The 18,908-nt window shown below is 48.0% G+C and overlaps 3 protein-coding genes across 3 annotated transcripts; 1 reads left to right on the top strand and 2 right to left on the bottom strand.

Moving 5' to 3' along the window:
• Positions 1-157: 157 nt before the first annotated feature.
• Pdw03_7081 (Benzoate 4-monooxygenase cytochrome P450) lies at positions 158-1,914 on the bottom strand (the record flags this gene model as incomplete). The annotated part of the gene is made up of 5 exons (XM_014678771.1): positions 158-329; positions 391-557; positions 635-745; positions 804-1,100; positions 1,150-1,914. The coding sequence occupies 5 exons, from the start codon at positions 1,912-1,914 to the stop codon at positions 158-160; spliced, it is 1,512 nt and encodes a 503-aa protein (XP_014534257.1).
• A 5,013-nt stretch (positions 1,915-6,927) lies between these two features.
• Pdw03_7080 (Alpha-1,3-glucan synthase Ags3) lies at positions 6,928-14,242 on the top strand (the record flags this gene model as incomplete). The annotated part of the gene is made up of 4 exons (XM_014678772.2): positions 6,928-7,272; positions 7,320-7,495; positions 7,551-14,141; positions 14,194-14,242. The coding sequence occupies 4 exons, from the start codon at positions 6,928-6,930 to the stop codon at positions 14,240-14,242; spliced, it is 7,161 nt and encodes a 2,386-aa protein (XP_014534258.2).
• A 1,245-nt stretch (positions 14,243-15,487) lies between these two features.
• Pdw03_7079 (putative beta-glucosidase G) lies at positions 15,488-17,993 on the bottom strand (the record flags this gene model as incomplete). The annotated part of the gene is made up of 2 exons (XM_014678773.1): positions 15,488-17,766; positions 17,825-17,993. The coding sequence occupies 2 exons, from the start codon at positions 17,991-17,993 to the stop codon at positions 15,488-15,490; spliced, it is 2,448 nt and encodes an 815-aa protein (XP_014534259.1).
• Between the last annotated feature and the right edge of the window lie 915 nt (positions 17,994-18,908).

Here is an 18,908-nt window from a genome sequence, read left to right as displayed (position 1 = left end):
AGATAGAATCTAAATATGCTGAGTGTGAGAAAAGCCTCCATCCTTTTGAAAGAATAAGCGCTCAGGGAAGAATAGATGTTCAACCGAGAAGATGCAAAGAACGCATTTAGACCCTAGACGCAAAACGGCCTATTGATTTATATTGTAACAGAATACTCTAGTTGAACTCCTTGGTGATCTTGACGTTAATCACATTGAGCCCAGGAATTGTCTGTCCATTGAAACAGTCTCGAACAATTTGAACATTCTTCTCGTCCGTCTCGTGAAGCTCCAATTGAAACTTGCGTATCACGGTGCCTATCACTGTGTGTAGCCACGAGTAGGTCATACTAGGATATATCAGTGCTTCGGTGCCGCTTGGAAGTGGTGAATAAACTAGAAGCTACATACCTTTGACCCATGCAACTTGAGTTGCCCTTCGCAAACGGAACGAAAAACTTATCCAGAACTTGGACTTCCTCAGCGGGGCCCATCCAGCGCTCTGGGATGAATTTCAATGGCTCGGTATAGATTTCGGGGCTTAGTAGAATGGAGGGGATGGACATGCCGACAGGCGTCTACACATCAACATCTTAATCGAGTAACAAGATTTTGGGACCAAGCAGAAGGAAACATAAGTTTGGGGAAGACTTACACCGGGCGGAATGGTCCATTTACCGTAATGCAAAGCTTCATCTGGTGCAATACGCGGAAGCCTTGTTGTCACAACGGCGGAAAGTCGTAGACCTTCTTTCACCACAGCAGACTGGTTATGGCCATTAGTCAAAATTACAAAGACCTGAGAGAATTGATTTTTGCCGTACCAGATAGGGAAGAATTTTCAACTTAGTCCAGTCCGCTTCAGACAGAACGGGAATAGCCTCATCTAACTCGTCTTTGAGTTTTTGGCACGTCTCTGGATTCCAAAGAAGGTGGAAAAAGGTGATTGCCATCACTTGAGTCGGTGCATCTGATCCAGCAATGAACAAAAACGCCAGTTCGTCCTGCAGTCGTTTTAGTTCTTTTTCGTACTCAGGTAGTTTCTTGTTGGAGAGAATAGTTGAAATCATCGAGTCCCCGTTCGGGTTTGCATGGACGGCTTCGACCGTTCGATTAATTTTCTATCGTCGATTAGTATGTCTCAAAGTGCAAGATCATAACCACAGATACCCCAGTGAATTGTCGAATAAAAGAAAATGTGGGAAACAACCAAGCGGCTATGCTAGGAATCTTATGTGCTAAGGTGTATAGGAATGGTAGATGCCTGATGAAAAGCATCGTTTCAAAGAGGCTGTTAACACCCTTCTTCCCCTCATCTGTTATCTCCACTCGATCCAAGTATCCATAACAATTCGCGCGGCCAAGCACATATGTCGACACCACGTCCGCGGCGAAAGAAGCAGAGAGAGAGTGCAAGTCGAGAAACTCTCCCGTACCAACTCTTCTCGACAAGTGGCCACAAAACAGGTCCAACTTTTCTTGGGTGACAGGCTGGAGGGCTGCAACTGATTGAGTTGAAAGGAATGGACTCAACAGTCTCCTCCGCTCACGATGAAGACCATGTGGCGCAGTCTCAAAGGTTGACAGGGGCAATCCAATATTAGTAATCGAAGACGATTTATCTTTTTTATTTAATGGCCCGCCGTAGACGGTATCATAAAAGCCGGGGTCCTTAATGTGGATCTCACGAGGATTGATGCGGAGGACAGGTCCATATTTGTCGTGTAAACGGTCAAGCTCGAACATGAACTGACCTCCTTTCAGAACGTCGAAATAAAACTCATAGAGACTGGTTGCTGCGGCCAAGCGTGGACCTGGAAACCCGGCTAGTGGAGAGAAGTATAGGTGATAAATAACCGTGGTGCCTTTGTAGACAAGTAGTGTAAATATCAACAAGAGCAGGTACTCGGAGAGGTCGAATGCGAGAGGTGTCATCTTTCGCGTAAATAGCCTGGAGTTTTCATGTGCGGGCAAGTAAATTAGGAAGAAAGTGCGAAGATTCAACCTGATTATGACTTTCCTTTATTCTAACTGTCTCTGTAGTCCTAGAGGAAAGGTGTACCAAGCATCCTTTCAGTAGGTCACAGCACCATCAAATTGAGAACTGTCCGCAGGCCTTGGGATCCGATCTTCTTGAATTGGCACCAATCCTTGCAAATTCATTTTCTACGTCGAGTGTAACCAGTTATGCACCTCACTTTTCTTTGGGAAATTTGAGGCAATCGATTCCGTGTAATTTCACATTTTATCCACGAGTAGAGACTTGCATGTTGACCCTAAGTAGTGTGTTACCGCATTAAACATTGAACTCCTTTTGCAGCTCGTAGATCGTAGCCATTAATGTTGGCAGTGGTCTTGGTAGGCTACACAAGATATGCAAGTGTAGCCAAAAATTTGAGCCTCGTGTAGTACAGCAAAATTCAAAGCCAACAAGGAATAAGATCTCATACCCTCCTCGCATTTTCGATAGCAACAAAGAGAATCCTTGATCGCCTTAATGATGCTACTTTTTTAAAGTGCATCCGTAAGAGACTACTCCTCTTATCATTACTACTCTTACCGAAAGAACTGGATTCTTCTATCAGTATCACATGCCAAATGAGGCCTTTTTGTCCGTTCTCCTCGCTACTGGTCTCTGTCCCTCTCCTCGGCGATGAGCGACGAGAACCCCGAGCTACTCCAGTCTTCCAGAAATGTCTCTAGAAGGGGTGCAAATTCTATAGATTGGCAAATCGGCTCATTGATTGGGTCTGTGAGAGAGATGATATTCAGTCTACAAATGAAGCTGGAGATGAAACTGGAGATCTCTGGATGCGTTGTAGAAGAGAGAAGCTATCTACAGGTTTAGCTAGACTAAGTACTAGGAGCAAACAAAGAAGTCATGTGACTTCTAACAGTCTGTATATGAATCATACATAATCTGAAGTTTAGTCGCCTTCTAGTGTCAAACGGTGTGGGAGTTTCGTTAGGGCCGCGTATCTCGGCAAATACCACAGATAAGTGGTTGGTGCACGAACAGCCTAGGGCAAGTGAACGCCTTTTCTAGTTCTCCTAGCTCTAGGCGCTGGCTTGAATATCCGAAGCCATTGGCGGGATGTTGTTCATCTGCTGGCAAACAGAATTCTAAAGCAAGTGCATGGCGACTGGAAGAGTCTGCGTCGATTTTGCGGGTACGCAGCTACACAATCAAGATCTTCTGTTGCTAGGAGAGCCTGAATTGCCATTTCATCGCCTTTTGGCTAGTGTGATGAACCTCGTTGTAAATATGGATTTCCTCGATATTCGCAAACTGTTCGTGGTCCATTCCAAAGCGTGCACTGTTATGGGTGTAATCCGGAAGAATGAGATGATCCGATCGTGCATCAGCACGGGTGGCGGTAGTCGGCAGACATAAACAAACGCTAAGAACGTCCCTCTCCCAAGACTGGCTAGGGCTTGAATACTAGTATTTAGGGTGGAACTTTGGCTGGAAGCTTCGTCACTGTTTAGAACATTGCGGCAATTTATCACTGCTATCCATGTACCAACCAACCTGAGGGCCGGCCCGTTGCATAGGGCCGTATTGAATTAGATACAGAGCACCTAAGATCATTTGTCAAAACTGATTTTGCTAGCGATGAGTTCTTCGAGGCATATGTGGCCGGTCATGAATTCACTACAGGCATCCAAATGAAACATGCACATTTACAGATCGTGCGAGCAAAGAGGCCATAAAGGTCAGCTCATCCCTTGGTTAACACTCTCGTTCTGAGAAGAAGGTTGCCGGATTTCCAAATGGTCAACCAATCTGACTACTTATTTTCGCTGATAACATTCACGGGAATTCTCTTTCGCCCACCTAAATCAGCTGGGAAAGTCGCTCACAAGACAACCTTTCTGGAAAGTCAGGGTTGGAGATAATCACAGTTTGTAGTAAGCGCGCTGATATTGAATTAATGGGTCTTCATTTTACCTTCCGATGTCTGGATGACCAAGATGGTTGGAACCACTGGACTGTCTATGTCGATAATGGGAGCTATCATGAAGGCCATGGGCATGTTTATGAGTGGTGTGGGATTGATTGTATTGTTGAGGCTTGATGGATCCATCAGTGTTATTCTTCTTGGATAGAATTTACAAGAGCTTTGAGATTGATTAAATTGGCTTTCAATGGTAAAACCCGGAGAGGTGCTAACCTGTGAAATAATCACATATATACACATTGCAATCACCAAGTTAGGAAAATCCTTTAAACTTCGTAGGGAAGTTTGATACCAGCTCAACAGCATTAAGCTAATGGGAAAAGTTTAAACCGACTACCGTTGTTCAGAAAATAGGAGGGAATTTATCATCTTTACTATGTTGTACGTGTCGAGGGTTGGCAGGTTCGCTTGTGGAATATTATAGCGTGCCCCTCAGAGAGCACTGCGACTTGTAGGATAGAACAACAGACAAGCCACATGCATTTGTGTCTGCTAGCACCGCTGTGAATATCCGGGTGTTAAGTTGCAGCGTGGGTTTTTGTACCCCTCAATCTAATTGCTTTGAACATCGAATCGTAAGCACTTCCGCCACTACGCGAGGCAAGACATTGATACTTGAAATGCCAAGGCACTTGAACTGAAGAGTAAGACAGATTAATGTGGAACCGATTTAAAATAGCCCGCGACCCAAACAAGGCAGAAAACAATGGATCATTCCCCAACTCGGCTCATTGGTCAGCTCATAGGGGGGGGGGGGCAAAGCAATGATCAAGTAATCGTGGCAAGTCCACCGACCTTGGAACACCTACGGGCACCACCGGATCGTTGGGAAATTCTCACTAGGTACTCCGCACTTACTGTAGAGATTAGGTATCTTTTGTATTGCATCTCCATACAAAGAGTACGCAAAAACCACATAACCACATCGAGTTTTCCTAAATCTCAAATTAGCCTGAAGAAATTTAATCGATCTACCAAGATTCATTGTAAGCTAGGATGTAGATAAGTGCAAGTATCAGCTTGGAAGACTCCACAGATCAACATTATATGTCAAAGTTCGATCACTCTCTCGCTTCGAACATACCCCTGTATGTTGTACTTGATCATTCTTGCCAAGCAAACCTTGACAGTGATCAAACACTTATGTTGTACAATATTTATATCCCTGCATCCTCCCCAACTGTTTTGAGGATTATGAAAATTGACGCTTTGACTCAATCGGGTATAATGAAATTTTATGTACCATTTCTATACGAAAGCTACCTCCACAAAGGACAGTGTATCCTTGAATTTTTTTTTTCTATCCGATGACACAATGCTATCCGCTACCCACCAACACTCGGTAGGCATTGGTAGGGTTGCCACGAGAATCCTCTTTAGAGGCTCTAGCGTGGCATAAGACATTTTTACAATACACTTTGTATGAGGATATTTGGAACTAAGCCAACGCCCACTTGCCCTAGCGTGTTTCTGAATGGCGGTAAGAGTGTCATGCTAATCCCGATCCACTCTGTATGGGGCACTCAAAACAAGACATCAAATCATATCTGTTGGACGATCCAAACACTGGTTTTATCGCCTTCACCTATTTTTAGTACCGCTAGCACATGCGTATGTTTAAGCTGTCACTCTTGGCACATTCCGTATCAGGTCGTCATGTATCTACTCCGTACTTTGTATGGATGTACCTACCAGCAGCACTATATACTCGCTTAATATTACCATATAGACTTATGCAATAAACAAGCTTCAGATAAGCTGTCCGAATAAGGTCAAGAATGCGACAGGGACGTTGAAGCCATGCATCTGTGTAACGTCTAGGCCACGCATGCCATGATCACAATGTGTTTTTTTTACACGCCTTAGCGCGGCCAACAAAAAATTCACCAAACAAGGGATCATGCTTAATATCCAAAAATACCGGTGATTCTGTCGAACCTTCACATTGGAATACTGGCACAAAAATCAATGGGACGGGATTGCGAGACGGTGACAGAATCGTTACAACATGTGAACTCCATATAGTGGATTCGTATCTAAGACACGGGAGATCAGATTTGAATCAGGGCAAGGAAACACATCGGGCTTTAGCGAGTTTAAGAGAATGTATCAAAGAGAAGAGAAAGATCTTAGAACGGACTGTTTTCACCCTGATTCACATCGGCCATTTTTGGCTGAAAGAGCTGACGTCAAAGGCGGGTGGACCCGAAATAGATAACCCCCCCACTATAATGTGTACTCACCTTGACCGATTCGAAAAGTCAGGATAAACCGGTGAGAATTGGGTAGAATTGGTGGAATGGAATAGTTTCCTTTTTTCCAGCCTTTGAATTTCTTGCAAACATAAGGGTCTAGAACTATCAGTTGCATTGCATGATGCAGTTTGAATGTGAAAAGAGACAAAGGATGTGCTTTGACCCAAGACGCACTTATTCGCTAGCCACATTGGCGTGCTGATGCAGTGTGCCTAAGAACTGCACTTTGCATAACCACCTCGATGAGCCCATGAACTTGAAATAACACAGTGCATAACACATACAACATAAGTGACAGTGTTTAGATTAAGCGCACTAGTATCACAAGGTCGCTTGTTAATTATTACCAAGGAAATACCTAGAATTCCTTGGATCTATCTGAGACATCGAACCAAAAACCAGCCACGCGAAGGCGAAAAGTTGGTAGATGGATAAAATCTGACTGGGTGGGTTACCGTGGGTCTTGCAGAAGTGGATGGGGACTATGTGTATAGCCCATCCGTTCAGCCCGATAAGCGTTTCTCCATCGAAAAATAAAAAAAAAAAAAAAAAAACTTGGGCATTTTGCAAAATCTTTGAAATCAGCAAAATGCTAGAGGCTTGTTTCCGTTGATTTTTTGTTCTTTCACTCATCTCACTCTCGCTATTCGCCAAAAACTCATTTCATTCGTTCCTGAGTCGCGCATCTTTCCGGCGGCAGGTTACTGCTGAAAACAGTAATATAGACGGAAATGCGGCGCTCAGCGTTCCTCACACTCTCGTTTCTGAGCGTTGCCTTGTGTTGGCCCTATGACGAACCACTTGTTAAATACAATCTGAACGAAAATAAGTCTGCCGAAGGCCCAATCGATTATTGGGGAGCATGGCCGGACCATGAATATCATCCATCGCCAGAGAACTGGCGCATGCCTACATACACAATCTTTTTGGACCGTATATCCAACGGAGATCCCCAAAATGACAATATCAACGGCACCGCGTTTGAGCATGTCCTCAACTCTAATCAGATGCGCCACGGTGGTGATTTGGAAGGCCTGATAGATACACTGGATTATATTGAGGGAATGGGATTCAAGGTGAGTTGATCCGATTTTCAGAAAGACTCTATCGCTAACCCCACAAGGTCATCTATTTTGCCGGAACGTACATGATGAACTTACCCTGGGCCTACGATGGGTACTCGCCGGTCGATACCACTCTCCTCGACATGCATTACGGAACACTGGAGGACTGGAGGCGAGCCGTTGACGAGATTCATAAGCGGAACATGTATATTGTGGTAGATAACACACTGGCAACGTAAGTGGATGCTCCTGATTGTCGGGTGCTTATGAGCTGATTGTAACACACGCAGAATGAGCAACTTGATCGGATTCAAAGGCCATCTGAACGACTCCGCCGATTTCAAAGCATCAGAATATGAAGTTCAATGGGTTACCGACAGAGAATACGTCGACTTCAAATTCGGTAACGACTATAACGAAACTTGCAACTATCCAAAGTTCTGGGAAGAGACTGGATACCCATTAACAGACCAGGGAGTTCAAAATTTAAAGGGTTGCTACAACAGCGATTTTGATCAATATGGAGAGTTAGAGGCATTCGGTAACTTCCCCGACTGGCAGCGTCAACTTACCAAGTTCGCCTCCGTGCAGGATCGCCTGCGTGAATGGCACAAGCCGGTTCGCGATGTGATCACTCAACATTCCTGCCTTCAGATCGCGAGTCTGGATATCGACGGTTTCCGCTTTGACAAGTCTGTGCAAGCGACTCTCGAGCCCCTGAGTGAGATGCTTGCCGTCTACCGTAAATGCGCGGTGAAACTTGGCAAGAAGAATTTCTTTCTCCCCGGCGAGATTACGTCCGGAGATAGCTTCGGCAGTCTCTACCTCGGTCGCGGTCGCCAGCCAAATCAGCGCACGGCCAATGCAGGCGCGGGTGTCAAGATTACGAACACTTCGGAGTCGGCTTTCCTTAGAGAAGATGGGTTGCAAGCTTTGGATGGCTCCGCATTTCATTACACCATCTATCGTTCGATGACCCGCTTCCTGGGCTTGGACGGTAACCTGGTTGCCGGCTTTGACCTACCTACCGACTTCATTGAAGCCTGGAATCAGATGCTCATTACCAACGATTTCCTTAATGCTTTTACAGGGAAAATCGATCCTAGGCACATGTATGGTGTCTCAAACCAGGATAATTTCCGCTGGCCAGCTCTTCAGAATGGCACAGCCAAATACCTCCTGGGGTTATATATCATCACGCTGGAGCTTCCTGGAATCCCTCTCGTCTTGTGGGGAGAAGAGCAGGAAATGTACGTGTTCGACGCTACTGCATCGAACTACATGTTCGGCCGGCAGCCCATGACGTATCAGACCGCATGGTGGACACAAGGCTGCTTCAACCTGAATACATCAAAGTTCTACGATTTTCCTATCGAAAAGGGACGCGATGGTTGCAATGACATCACGGTCACGTATGACCAACGGAATCCGGCCCATCCACTCCGCAACATCATGAAGCGAATGTTCGAGATTCGAGCCCATTACCCAGTCGCACAGGACGGCTTATACCTCGAAACACTCTCTCAACTCACAAAAGACATCTACCTTCCTGGTTCTTCTACCACCCCCACGGTCACTGGTCTTTGGTCGGTCTTGCGAAGCTATTTCCCCGGGGTACAAACGGACGCAATCCTAGCCAACGAAACTCTCTGGCTTGTGTATCAAAACGGAAACTCGACCGAAACATACGGAGGTAACTGCAGTGATAAAAATACATCCTTGTTGGCACCATTTGTATCAGGGACAAAATTGAAGAATCTCTTCTATCCTTACGATGAGCTTACTTTGGAAGATGGTCCCGGAGGGTCCAACAACACCCATGGATGCGTCCGTAAAATGGACCTGCTTCCATGGGAATACCGGGCCTATGTCAAGAGCGCCAACTTCATTGAGCCCGGACCTACCGTCACCGACTTCTTCCCGGGACATGATGCTCGGTTGTTATCTTCAGAAGACACGGGTGAAATTCTGCCTGTTCAGCTTGGATATTCTACAGAGATGGACTGTGACAGCATCACAAAGGCAGTTTACCTGAATTCTACAACGGAGAAGAACATCACCGCCGAGCTTGACACGTCTAGCGTTAACTGCACCAAAATCCCTGCCAGGACCACGAGCCATGCCTTCACCGGAGAAATCCCGACTGTTTGGACATGGTCTGCAAACCTGAAAAAAGTGCACCACGGAATCCACCAACTGACCGTCAAAAATGTGTCCTCTTCTGGAGTTTATACCAATTCAACCGACCGGTTCCTGCTCCGCCTCGGCGCTCATGACAATCCTCTGATTTCTCCGCTTGCCAACTACTCTTCCAGCCTAGTCCACAAGAGCAACGACGATTTTTATATCCAGCACAGGGCTGCCGGTGCAGACATGTTCCGATACTCTTCTGATTTCGGTCGGAGCTGGAACGACTGGGCGACGTATTCAGGTGGCAACACGACTGTCAACATTCCGAAGTGGACTGGCACGCACTCCCAGAAGTGGGAAGGAACTCACGTACGAGTGCAGTACTTTTCAAGGCTCACTGGAAGCAGTGATTACCTCCAGGAAGGTGATCATGCGAGCGATAGAGTCCGAAGATTTCCGCACCTGTGGTTCAACGGTCCATACAATCAATACGGCTATGATGCAGGAATGGACAGCAAGATGAAGTTCGATTCCAAAACGTCTCGCTGGAACTACGACTTTGTCTACGAATGGCCGGCCGTGGGCCAGCTTAATGTTTGGGGTTCGGACGGTAACGGAAATCCTGATAATACCGAAGTCTACGGTGATGTCGGCAACTCGTCTTCAGTCCAAAAGCTTCCTCCGTCCTATCTCGCATCCAACGTCATCAACATTACTACCCTGCCGCCATTCCCGCATCTTGGCTGGACCATCTCCCTCAACGATGGCAACCTAAGATACCAACTGATCCCCGTTGGATCGGGATGGGCACAACTGGTCCTCTATGTTCTTCTGTGGGTTGTTCCGATTCTTATGGGCTTGGCTGGTGTCTTCATCTTTATCGGAAACTTCTACCGCGTCAAACTCAACAAAGATGGAAATGTTACCAAGGCCGACAAATTCCCGGTACTGTTTTGGCGCAGACTCAAAGGAACGTTCGCCCAAAATGATGATGTCGAGGAGATAAATATGGTTGAAAAGGCTGTGCCAACGAACATGGCTCTGGCAGGAGCGAGCGACCAGCGACGCACCGTATTGATTGCTACTATGGAGTACGATATCCAGGACTGGCAGGTCAAAGTCAAGATTGGTGGTCTAGGAGTAATGGCGCAGCTCATGTCACAGAATTTGAAACATCAGAATCTCATCTGGGTGGTTCCTTGTGTCGGTGATATTGATTACCCCGTGGATACACCTACTGAGCCTTTCGTGGTGACGATCCTAGATCATCCCTATTCGGTTGAGGTACAGTATCACGTCGTCGATAACATCACCTACGTCCTCCTTGATGCCCCGGTTTTCCGACAGCAGACCAAGGCGGAGCCTTACCCTCCTCGTATGGATGACCTTGACAGTGCGATTTACTATTCGGCCTGGAATCAGTGCATCGCAGAGGTAATGAACCGAACACCCTCCATTGATCTCTACCATATCAACGACTTCCATGGCTGTCTGGCACCGCTTTATCTGCTCCCGTCGCGAACCATCCCGGTCTGCTTATCCTTGCACAACGCAGAGTTCCAAGGTCTTTGGGCTCTGAGAACCTCACAGGAGAAGAAAGAAGTTTGTTCTGTCTTCAATATCCCGGTTGAAGTAGCGACCAAATATTGTCAGTTTGGCAACGTTTTCAACCTGCTTCACACCGGCGCTAGCTACTTGCGATTCCATCAACGCGGCTTCGGTGCAGTAGGTGTGTCTGAGAAATACGGAAAGCGCTCATGGGCTCGTTATCCAATCTTTTGGAGTCTTGCCAAGATTGGGAGTCTTCCCAATCCAGATCCCTCCGACACGGGCGCTTTGAAGAAAGAAACCGACGTGCAAATTACGGTCCAGTCTGCTAACGAGTCGATCGACGACAAAATCCAGGATAAAGTCCAGGCACAGAAATGGGCTGGCTTGAATGAAGACCCCAACGCTGACTTACTGGTGTTCGTGGGAAGATGGTCGAAGCAAAAGGGTGTCGACTTGATTGCGGATGTTATGCCGGCTGTCTTATCTGAAAGACCTAATGTTCAGCTGATCTGTATTGGCCCCATCATCGATCTTTATGGAAAGCTAGCTGCTATCAAATTGGAGCGAATCATGCAGATGTTCCCAGGTCGTGTCTTCTCAAAGCCAGAGTTTACGGTCCTTCCCCCCTTCGTGTTCTCTGGTGCCGACTTCGCTCTGATCCCATCTCGTGACGAGCCCTTCGGACTGATTGCCGTTGAGTTTGGTCGTAAGGGTGCACTTGGAATTGGTTCTCGCATCGGAGGTCTAGGCCAGATGCCTGGATGGTGGTACACTGTGGAATCCGACTCGGCCCGCCATCTTTTGCACCAGTTGAGAACAGCCATCAAATCTGCCTTGGATTCATCACCAGAGACCCGACAAGAAATGCGTGCAAATTCTGCCAAACAGCGATTCCCCGTTCTCGAGTGGGTTCAGAAGCTCGAAGTTTTGCAACGGACTGCTATCCACATCCATCACCAAAAGAATCAACTCACCGTTGCACACTCGGCTCGAGAGTCCCAGATCTACTGGGAGACACCAGGCTTGCGGGACTCCGGAATGATCACCCGACCTTCATCATACCAGACATTGTCCGGGGCTTTGGATGCGCCACCAGGGAGAGGCCCGCAGCCCACCCAGCCTTCCCTTCTACAGCTGCAGGCTGTCGAGGCCCAAGAAATGCAAGCAGCCGAAAACAGCAGAGGCAGCACGTTAAATCGCAATTTATCGCTCGGTCGACGATCTGGACCCGGACATGGCAGAAAGCGCCTGTCCAAGAAACCACGGCGCGACAGTCAGATGCTTGAACCCGTCGACGGTGAGACCACAGACGCTGACGATGACGGCTTTGCTACACCCCAGGAGAACTTGATTACTCAAGAAGAGGCCATGGCGGCCGTCAATCTACCTCTCCAGGATATTGCAACACACCCCAGAAACAGAGATCACTCTCGTGCTGGGTCTAGCTCGTCGGCCTCTGAGTCATCTCGGTTCCTCTCAAGGGACTCCTCGCCAGTGAGACTAGCTCGTGACTTTTCTGATCCAGCTACACCTTTTGCTCAAGAGGGCCGGAATATTTCTGTTCTCTCCTTGCCTTCTGTTGTTAACGACCATGATCAACCCAACTTCCATCTGCAAAAGGTCGACCCGACATTCACAGACAGCATGGGCCACTTCACGCGGAATTTCGAAAACCTGCTCACCGACCTCAACAAGAAAAACTCAATCTCAGATTATTGTATCGAGCTTTATTTGATGAAGAGCGAGCGGAAGTTCTTCTACATGTACAACGACGCGCAGTTGAAGAAGCAGCCCAAAGAACGTCCCACTGGAGCTGGCATAAACAACACTGTCGAGAACACACCGTACAATCTCGTCACAGAAGGTTCTGAACAGTCGGATGCGCACAACACAGATGAAATTGATCAGTGGCTCTCTCGTCTGGGATATAAGAGACCCATAGCCATCCAGCGCTTCATGAGATGGCGCGTCGGAAACTGGCCTGTCTATGCTCTCTTCTTGGGTCTAGGACAGATTATCGCAACGAACTCTGCACAGATCACCCTGTTGGCTGGCCAGATTGGTGAGACCGCAGTCAAGCTCTACGTTATCGCAGCAATTTACTGCGTCTCTTCCATTGCCTGGTGGTGCCTGTTTTTCCGGTTCCCGGCTGTGATAGTGCTCACTCTCCCCTGGTTCATATATTCCATGGCATTCGTCACCATTGGAGTTTCTCCGTTCGCACTCTCGGATCTTGGTCAATCATGGGCTCAGAATGTCGCCGCAGGTGTCTATGCCGCAGCATCTTCCAGTGGTTCATTGTTCTTCGCTCTCAACTTTGGTGATCAAGGTGCCGTCCCCGTGAAGGATTGGATGTTCCGCGCAGGCCTCATCCAGGGAATTTCACAGCTCTACACTGTTGCGCTGTGGTACTGGAGCTCCAGAGTCACTTCAGCGGAAGTGGGAGGTGTTTCCAAGGTTGCCCTGAATTCATGGAAACTCACGGCCGTGGTAATGCCTATTGCCGCAGTTTGTTTCATTATCGGTGTACTGCTTGCCCTTGGCTTGCCCAAGTACTACCGCCAAGCACCTGGAAAGATCCTCTTCTTCTACACCTCCCTCTTCCGTCGTCGAATCGTCCTCTGGTTCTTCTTCATGGTCATCATCCAGAACTGGTTCCTATCCGCGGCATTCGGTCGCAACTGGTCCTTCCTCTGGACTTCTCAACACACGAAAACATGGGAAGTCACTCTCCTGATCATCTTCTTCTTTGTTCTTGTCTGGGTCGCTGTGATGCTCCTCTTCCGCTACTTGTCTAAGGAACACAGTTGGATCTTGCCTGTCTTTGGTTTGAGCATTGGTGCACCGCGATGGGCGCAAACATGGTGGGGAACATCTAATATCGGCTACTATCTTCCATGGGCAGGGGGGTTGACTTCTGGTGCTATTGCGTCCCGCTGTCTTTGGCTCTGGCTCGGTGTTCTTGATGAGATCCAACAAGTCGGTTTGGGAATGATTCTCCTTCAGACTTTGACAAGAGTGCACGTCGTTTTCGTTCTGTTGGCCGCGCAAGCTCTTGGATCTATCGCCACTATCTGTGCTCGTGGATTTGCACCAAACAAGATCGGCCCAGGAGACATCTCTCCAGCTATTGGATCGTCGTTAAGTGCCGTTGGCAATGCGTGGTTCTGGATTGCCCTTTTCTTCCAGCTTCTGGCTAGGTCCGTCATTACCCCCAACACTCATCTTATGGTGTACTAACTGTGATTGTAGCTTTGGTTTCCTTCTCTTCTATCGCCGTGAACAGCTCAACCGGCCCTAGATCAACCACCGTATGTGGTTGGACTTGATAATTCAGCTAATTTTATGTCCTGGTAAATAGATGGGAAGGAGTCGGAAACGATTTTTGTTTGGTAATTGAAGGGCTCTATAGTCTTGTAATATATGCAAAAATGGACTATTGTATTCAGCGAGACATTTGTTATCAACTTACTTTCAGTCATTTTAGCCAACTAGTCAACAATAGTCGGCCTTGTCATGTGCTTATTGGTGGGCCTTTTGGAGTCTCTTGTCGAATCTTGCAGAGCCTCAGGCCGCCAACAATTTCTCCCATAACTTTGAGCAAAATGGTGATTTGGAAACCCGCTATAAGGGAGGGGGTTCTTGCGATTCTTGCAAAGTTCTAAATGATGAGATTTTTCTGTGCTATACGAAGCTATTCGTCCTATCAAAATATCACATCACAACATGGCCCCCACAACTGAAATCTGGCACTTCGTCTCTCGTTCGGTTGTACCCCTTAGCAACTAGCCACCTGTGGGAAAAGATTGCTGGTGATCATACCCATTGGGGCCATTGTTATAACGGATAAGAAACGTCATAACCAATCAGCAAAATGTCATGACCGGAGGGCACCCAATTGACGGGGTCTTACTAGTGCTAAGCCGGGGTACCCCCCCTTAAAATATAACCTTAGCAGAGGTTAACTATTGATCTTATTACATGTTGGATGCTATTTCATAAGACCTGGTTAGAAAGATGGTATTTAACTCCGGCAAATACTAGGACCGCTATAATAGCGTGGTCAATACAAGTTATCTGGCTAAGCGAAGCGAAACAAAGAACATAGATCTGCCAAAATATTGCTCGGTCGAAATTCCCGCCTTTGGATATTAGATCATATGAATACTCTCTATGTGCAGTGTTGTACTATAGGACTCTGGTCTAGGACCGTTTGAATTGGGCATCTAGTTTTAATACACTGTGACATATGATAGACCCCGATCCTCAGTGAAACTATTCTATAGTTAGTTTCCTTCTCTTATATAGACAGCAACAATATCGCATATGTGTTTCTGTGTAGTAGGGTCTCCGCACCAGTAGATATATGCTCGTCTCTATTGTAGCCGTTGGTAACCTTTCATCTGGTCCGTGATTGCTAGAAACGTCCCAATATTGATTTTCACAATCAACAAAACAAATTGATGTCAAAAATCAAAATCTTCTCATATATCTCATATATAATACCTGGCTACCTGATCAACAATCATAAAAATACATTCAGATTTCAAGCGGAAATGGGAGAAATTTTAGTGACCTCCTTCAAATCGCGACTGCTAAATCCAACACGAAGGACAAACTCGCCTTCAGGGATGAGCCACTTCTGAGAAACAACATCCCAATAACTCAAATCTCTACGCATCAACTCAAATCCGACAGTGCGCGACTCACCCGCAGCCAGAGAGACCTTCTCAAACCCGCGCAGCTGCTTGGGAGGTGTTCCCTCGGGGGTGCTGTCTGGGAAGGTGACATACAGCTGGGGAACTGTAGCACCCTTGACATCACCAGAGTTGGTAACGGAGACGGTAACGTTGTAGATAGTCTCCCATAGAGCGGGGTTTCCACCGGGCTGGATGGGCTGCTCTTCGGGAATGGAGGAGACGGGGTGAGCCACGGGCTCGGCGTTAAGGTCGGAGAGGTTGAAGGTTGTATACGAGAGACCGAAGCCAAATTCATACTGCACGGAGATGTTCTTAGCGTCAAAGTAGCGGTAGTCGATCTCCAGCTTCTCGTCGAACCAGGATTGCCAGTCGTAGGTGCCGTTGGTGGACACCTCAGTGGTGGGCGGGGCATTGTAGTCACTGGCGTTCTTGGCAATTGTGTAGGGGAGGTGGCCAGAGGGATTGACGTCACCGTAGAGGACATCGACGATAGAGTTACCGGCTTCCTGGCCGGGGTAGTGGGCGGCAACGATGGCGGTGACGTTAGGGTGGTTGGCCCAAGGGATGACATTGATGCCGGAGGAATGAGTGATGACAATTGTGTTATTGCAAGACTTGGCGACGGACTCGACAACTTCGTTGCCCTTGTAGTCCACTGTCAGGTGCTCGCGGTCGGTGCCCTCTTCGGCCCAGGTCTTTAGGAAGACCAGACAGGCATCGGGGGTGGTGGGAACCCAAAGACTGGTGACATTCGAGGTCGCAATCTGGGTGTTGTTTAAGAAGTATTGCACAAGAGCGTTGTCCTTCTTGGCGCGGGCCTTGATTGCCTCAAGTGGGGAGACAAGATAGGTAAAGCGTCCGGTACCTGAGCCACCGCCAGAAGCGAGGTTACCGAATTCGAACGTCGCCTGGTTCACGGCGCCCATTGTGTTCTCGCCGGCATCGTTGCCGAAGACAGCGATATTCTTAGGAGCCTTCAAGGGCAAAGCCTGCTTTTCGTTCTTCAGCAACACGGTCGCTTCAGCTGCGAGCTTGCGGATCAGCTTAGCGTGATCTCCACGGACATCACGGCTTCGCTCGCCGGTAAGATTGAACTCGCGGAGCCAGGTTGAGCGTGGAGAGAATGTGTTCAGGTCAGCGGACGAGGGGTCCACCTCTGGGTAGTCCTTGTCCTGGCCGAGCCAGTAGTAGGGTGTCATAATGCGGACGATCATATCATCGACACGAGATTGATCGACGGTTCCGTTATTGACAGCAAGCGTCACGTTCTTGCCGAAGAAAGAGCCGGCTTCGGGGACTAGACCGTAGGGACCGAGACCACCGGGCATGTTCATGTCGAGACCACCCTCGATCGAGGCGACACCAGAGTGAGTGCCACCCCAGTCAGACATAACATATCCCTGGAAACCCAGCTCTTCCTTGAGCAGGCCGTTGAGTGCCTTGGAGTTCTCACAAGTATAAGAACCATTCAAACGTTGGTAAGAGCACATAAAGCTAGCAGCCTGAGCGCGGACCGCATTGGCGAAGGGCCAAAGGTACAGCTCATGCATGGTTCGGTCATCGATGTTGGAGGAAACTGCTTCCTGAATCACATCCGTGACAGTTCCGTTGGGGTTGTAGGTAGGGTTTCGTTGAGTCTCCTGCTCGTTACCGATGAAGTGCTTCGCCGTGGCTTGGACACCAGCGTCTTGGTGGCCGCGAATAGTCCTTTCCATGGCGACACCAGTCAAGTAAGGATCAGCAGCAAAGCCTTCCCAGTTTCGGCCTGCGTAGGCAGAGCGGCCGAGTGGGCCGGCCACAGGGCTGAGGGCGATGTGAGCACCCTTAGCCTTGAACTCCTGTCCCATGGCGTAACCTCGTTCATAGAGGAGATCGCGATCCCAAGTGGACGCTACGGTCACACCAGCAGCAAAAACGCTAGCATAGTCGGCTACACGGATTGACAAGGGGCCGTCCTGTAGGCAGAGGCCTGGGAATCCGAGTCGTGGGATAGCAACAATGTTTCCCACACAAGGCCCAGGCTGGCCAGTGACCATGTCGGCTTTCTCATCGATAGTCAGCTTGGCGACAAACTTTCGGGCTTTAGCGTAGGCTTCCTCCCAGTCACCTGAAGCAGTAGCATTTGCTGTGACATGAATCAGCAATAGTTCAGTGGTATAAATTAAGATCGAGGAGTAACATACGCGAAGGAAGGACGGCAGGGGAGTGTCCGTAAGGGCCCAGAATGGTCGTGTTCTTGGGCTGGACATAATTGAAAGCATCTTCACTTCGACTGGCTCCATCAAATGACTGGCCATTGGCTACTGTGGCAGCCAAAAGGCCTGAAACCACAAACTGAGCGACGCGGGCCATATTTCGCAACTTCGTTAGAGTCTCTAGAAGTGCAATCCTGGGATATTCACTCCTTTTTATAGCCTGCAATTCATGACCAGCAACTCATCTCCGGGGATAAGTGACCTAGTGGGGCTGTACTCCGTATGGGGAACCCCAAATTTTCCGGGGTTCTACCGGTGACGTTACGGAATGATGATTGGGCCCCGAGGCTATGGAATGTTCCTTAACCGCCTCTTTGGTGACCTTTTTCTGAAAAACATTTTGAGAATTTTAGACCCTCTCGTTGAATTTTTTGGGGGATAGTTTCTACTTTAAGGTTTTGCGGCTGGAGTATATAGGTGAGACGGCTCAAAACGTGCAAAACGAGTTTTTCATCACCTTTGATGAAGAGGATTCTTGTCCGAGGAGATAATACACCTAATCTGCCCATTTGAGTCCTCATATTGAATTACCCTTTCGAGGTCGTCACAGTAAGCACTCCGTACATCCTTCAAAGTTTGGAAGATTTCCGAGGCAAGTAGCCGGAGTTCTACCGAGAGGTCTTGGCATTCCCGTGGGGACCCCACAATCCTCTTTCTGGGGAAATTTCTTCATCCATGCAAGCGTAAACAGTCTGTGCACGCATGACGCATATTAACTCTCTAGCTCAGTTTTCTCAGCACCTGTCGGCCTGCCTTCCCTCCGGGACCTGCAAAGCAAATACGAGGAGTAACCTTTGGAACCTTGACAGAATTTGGGTAACATGTTCCAGGGATGCCAACCTTGGCATCACGAGACAATTCCATAATGATCAACGCCTTGGCATCTATACTTGGCTAGTGGGCATCCCACTCATCCCACTCGGCGACTTCATCGGTGACGGAATAGCCGGCATCTTCAGTAATGTGTGTCGTACTCGCCGGCGATACTTCGGATGCCTTATAAAGTTCGTTG

The sequence above is a fragment of the Penicillium digitatum genome, chromosome 2 (genome assembly GCF_016767815.1).
Source record: "Penicillium digitatum chromosome 2, complete sequence".
NCBI lineage: Eukaryota > Fungi > Ascomycota > Eurotiomycetes > Eurotiales > Aspergillaceae > Penicillium > Penicillium digitatum.
Note: the sequence above shows the minus strand (reverse complement) of the source record. Positions and strands in the feature narration are given on the sequence as shown.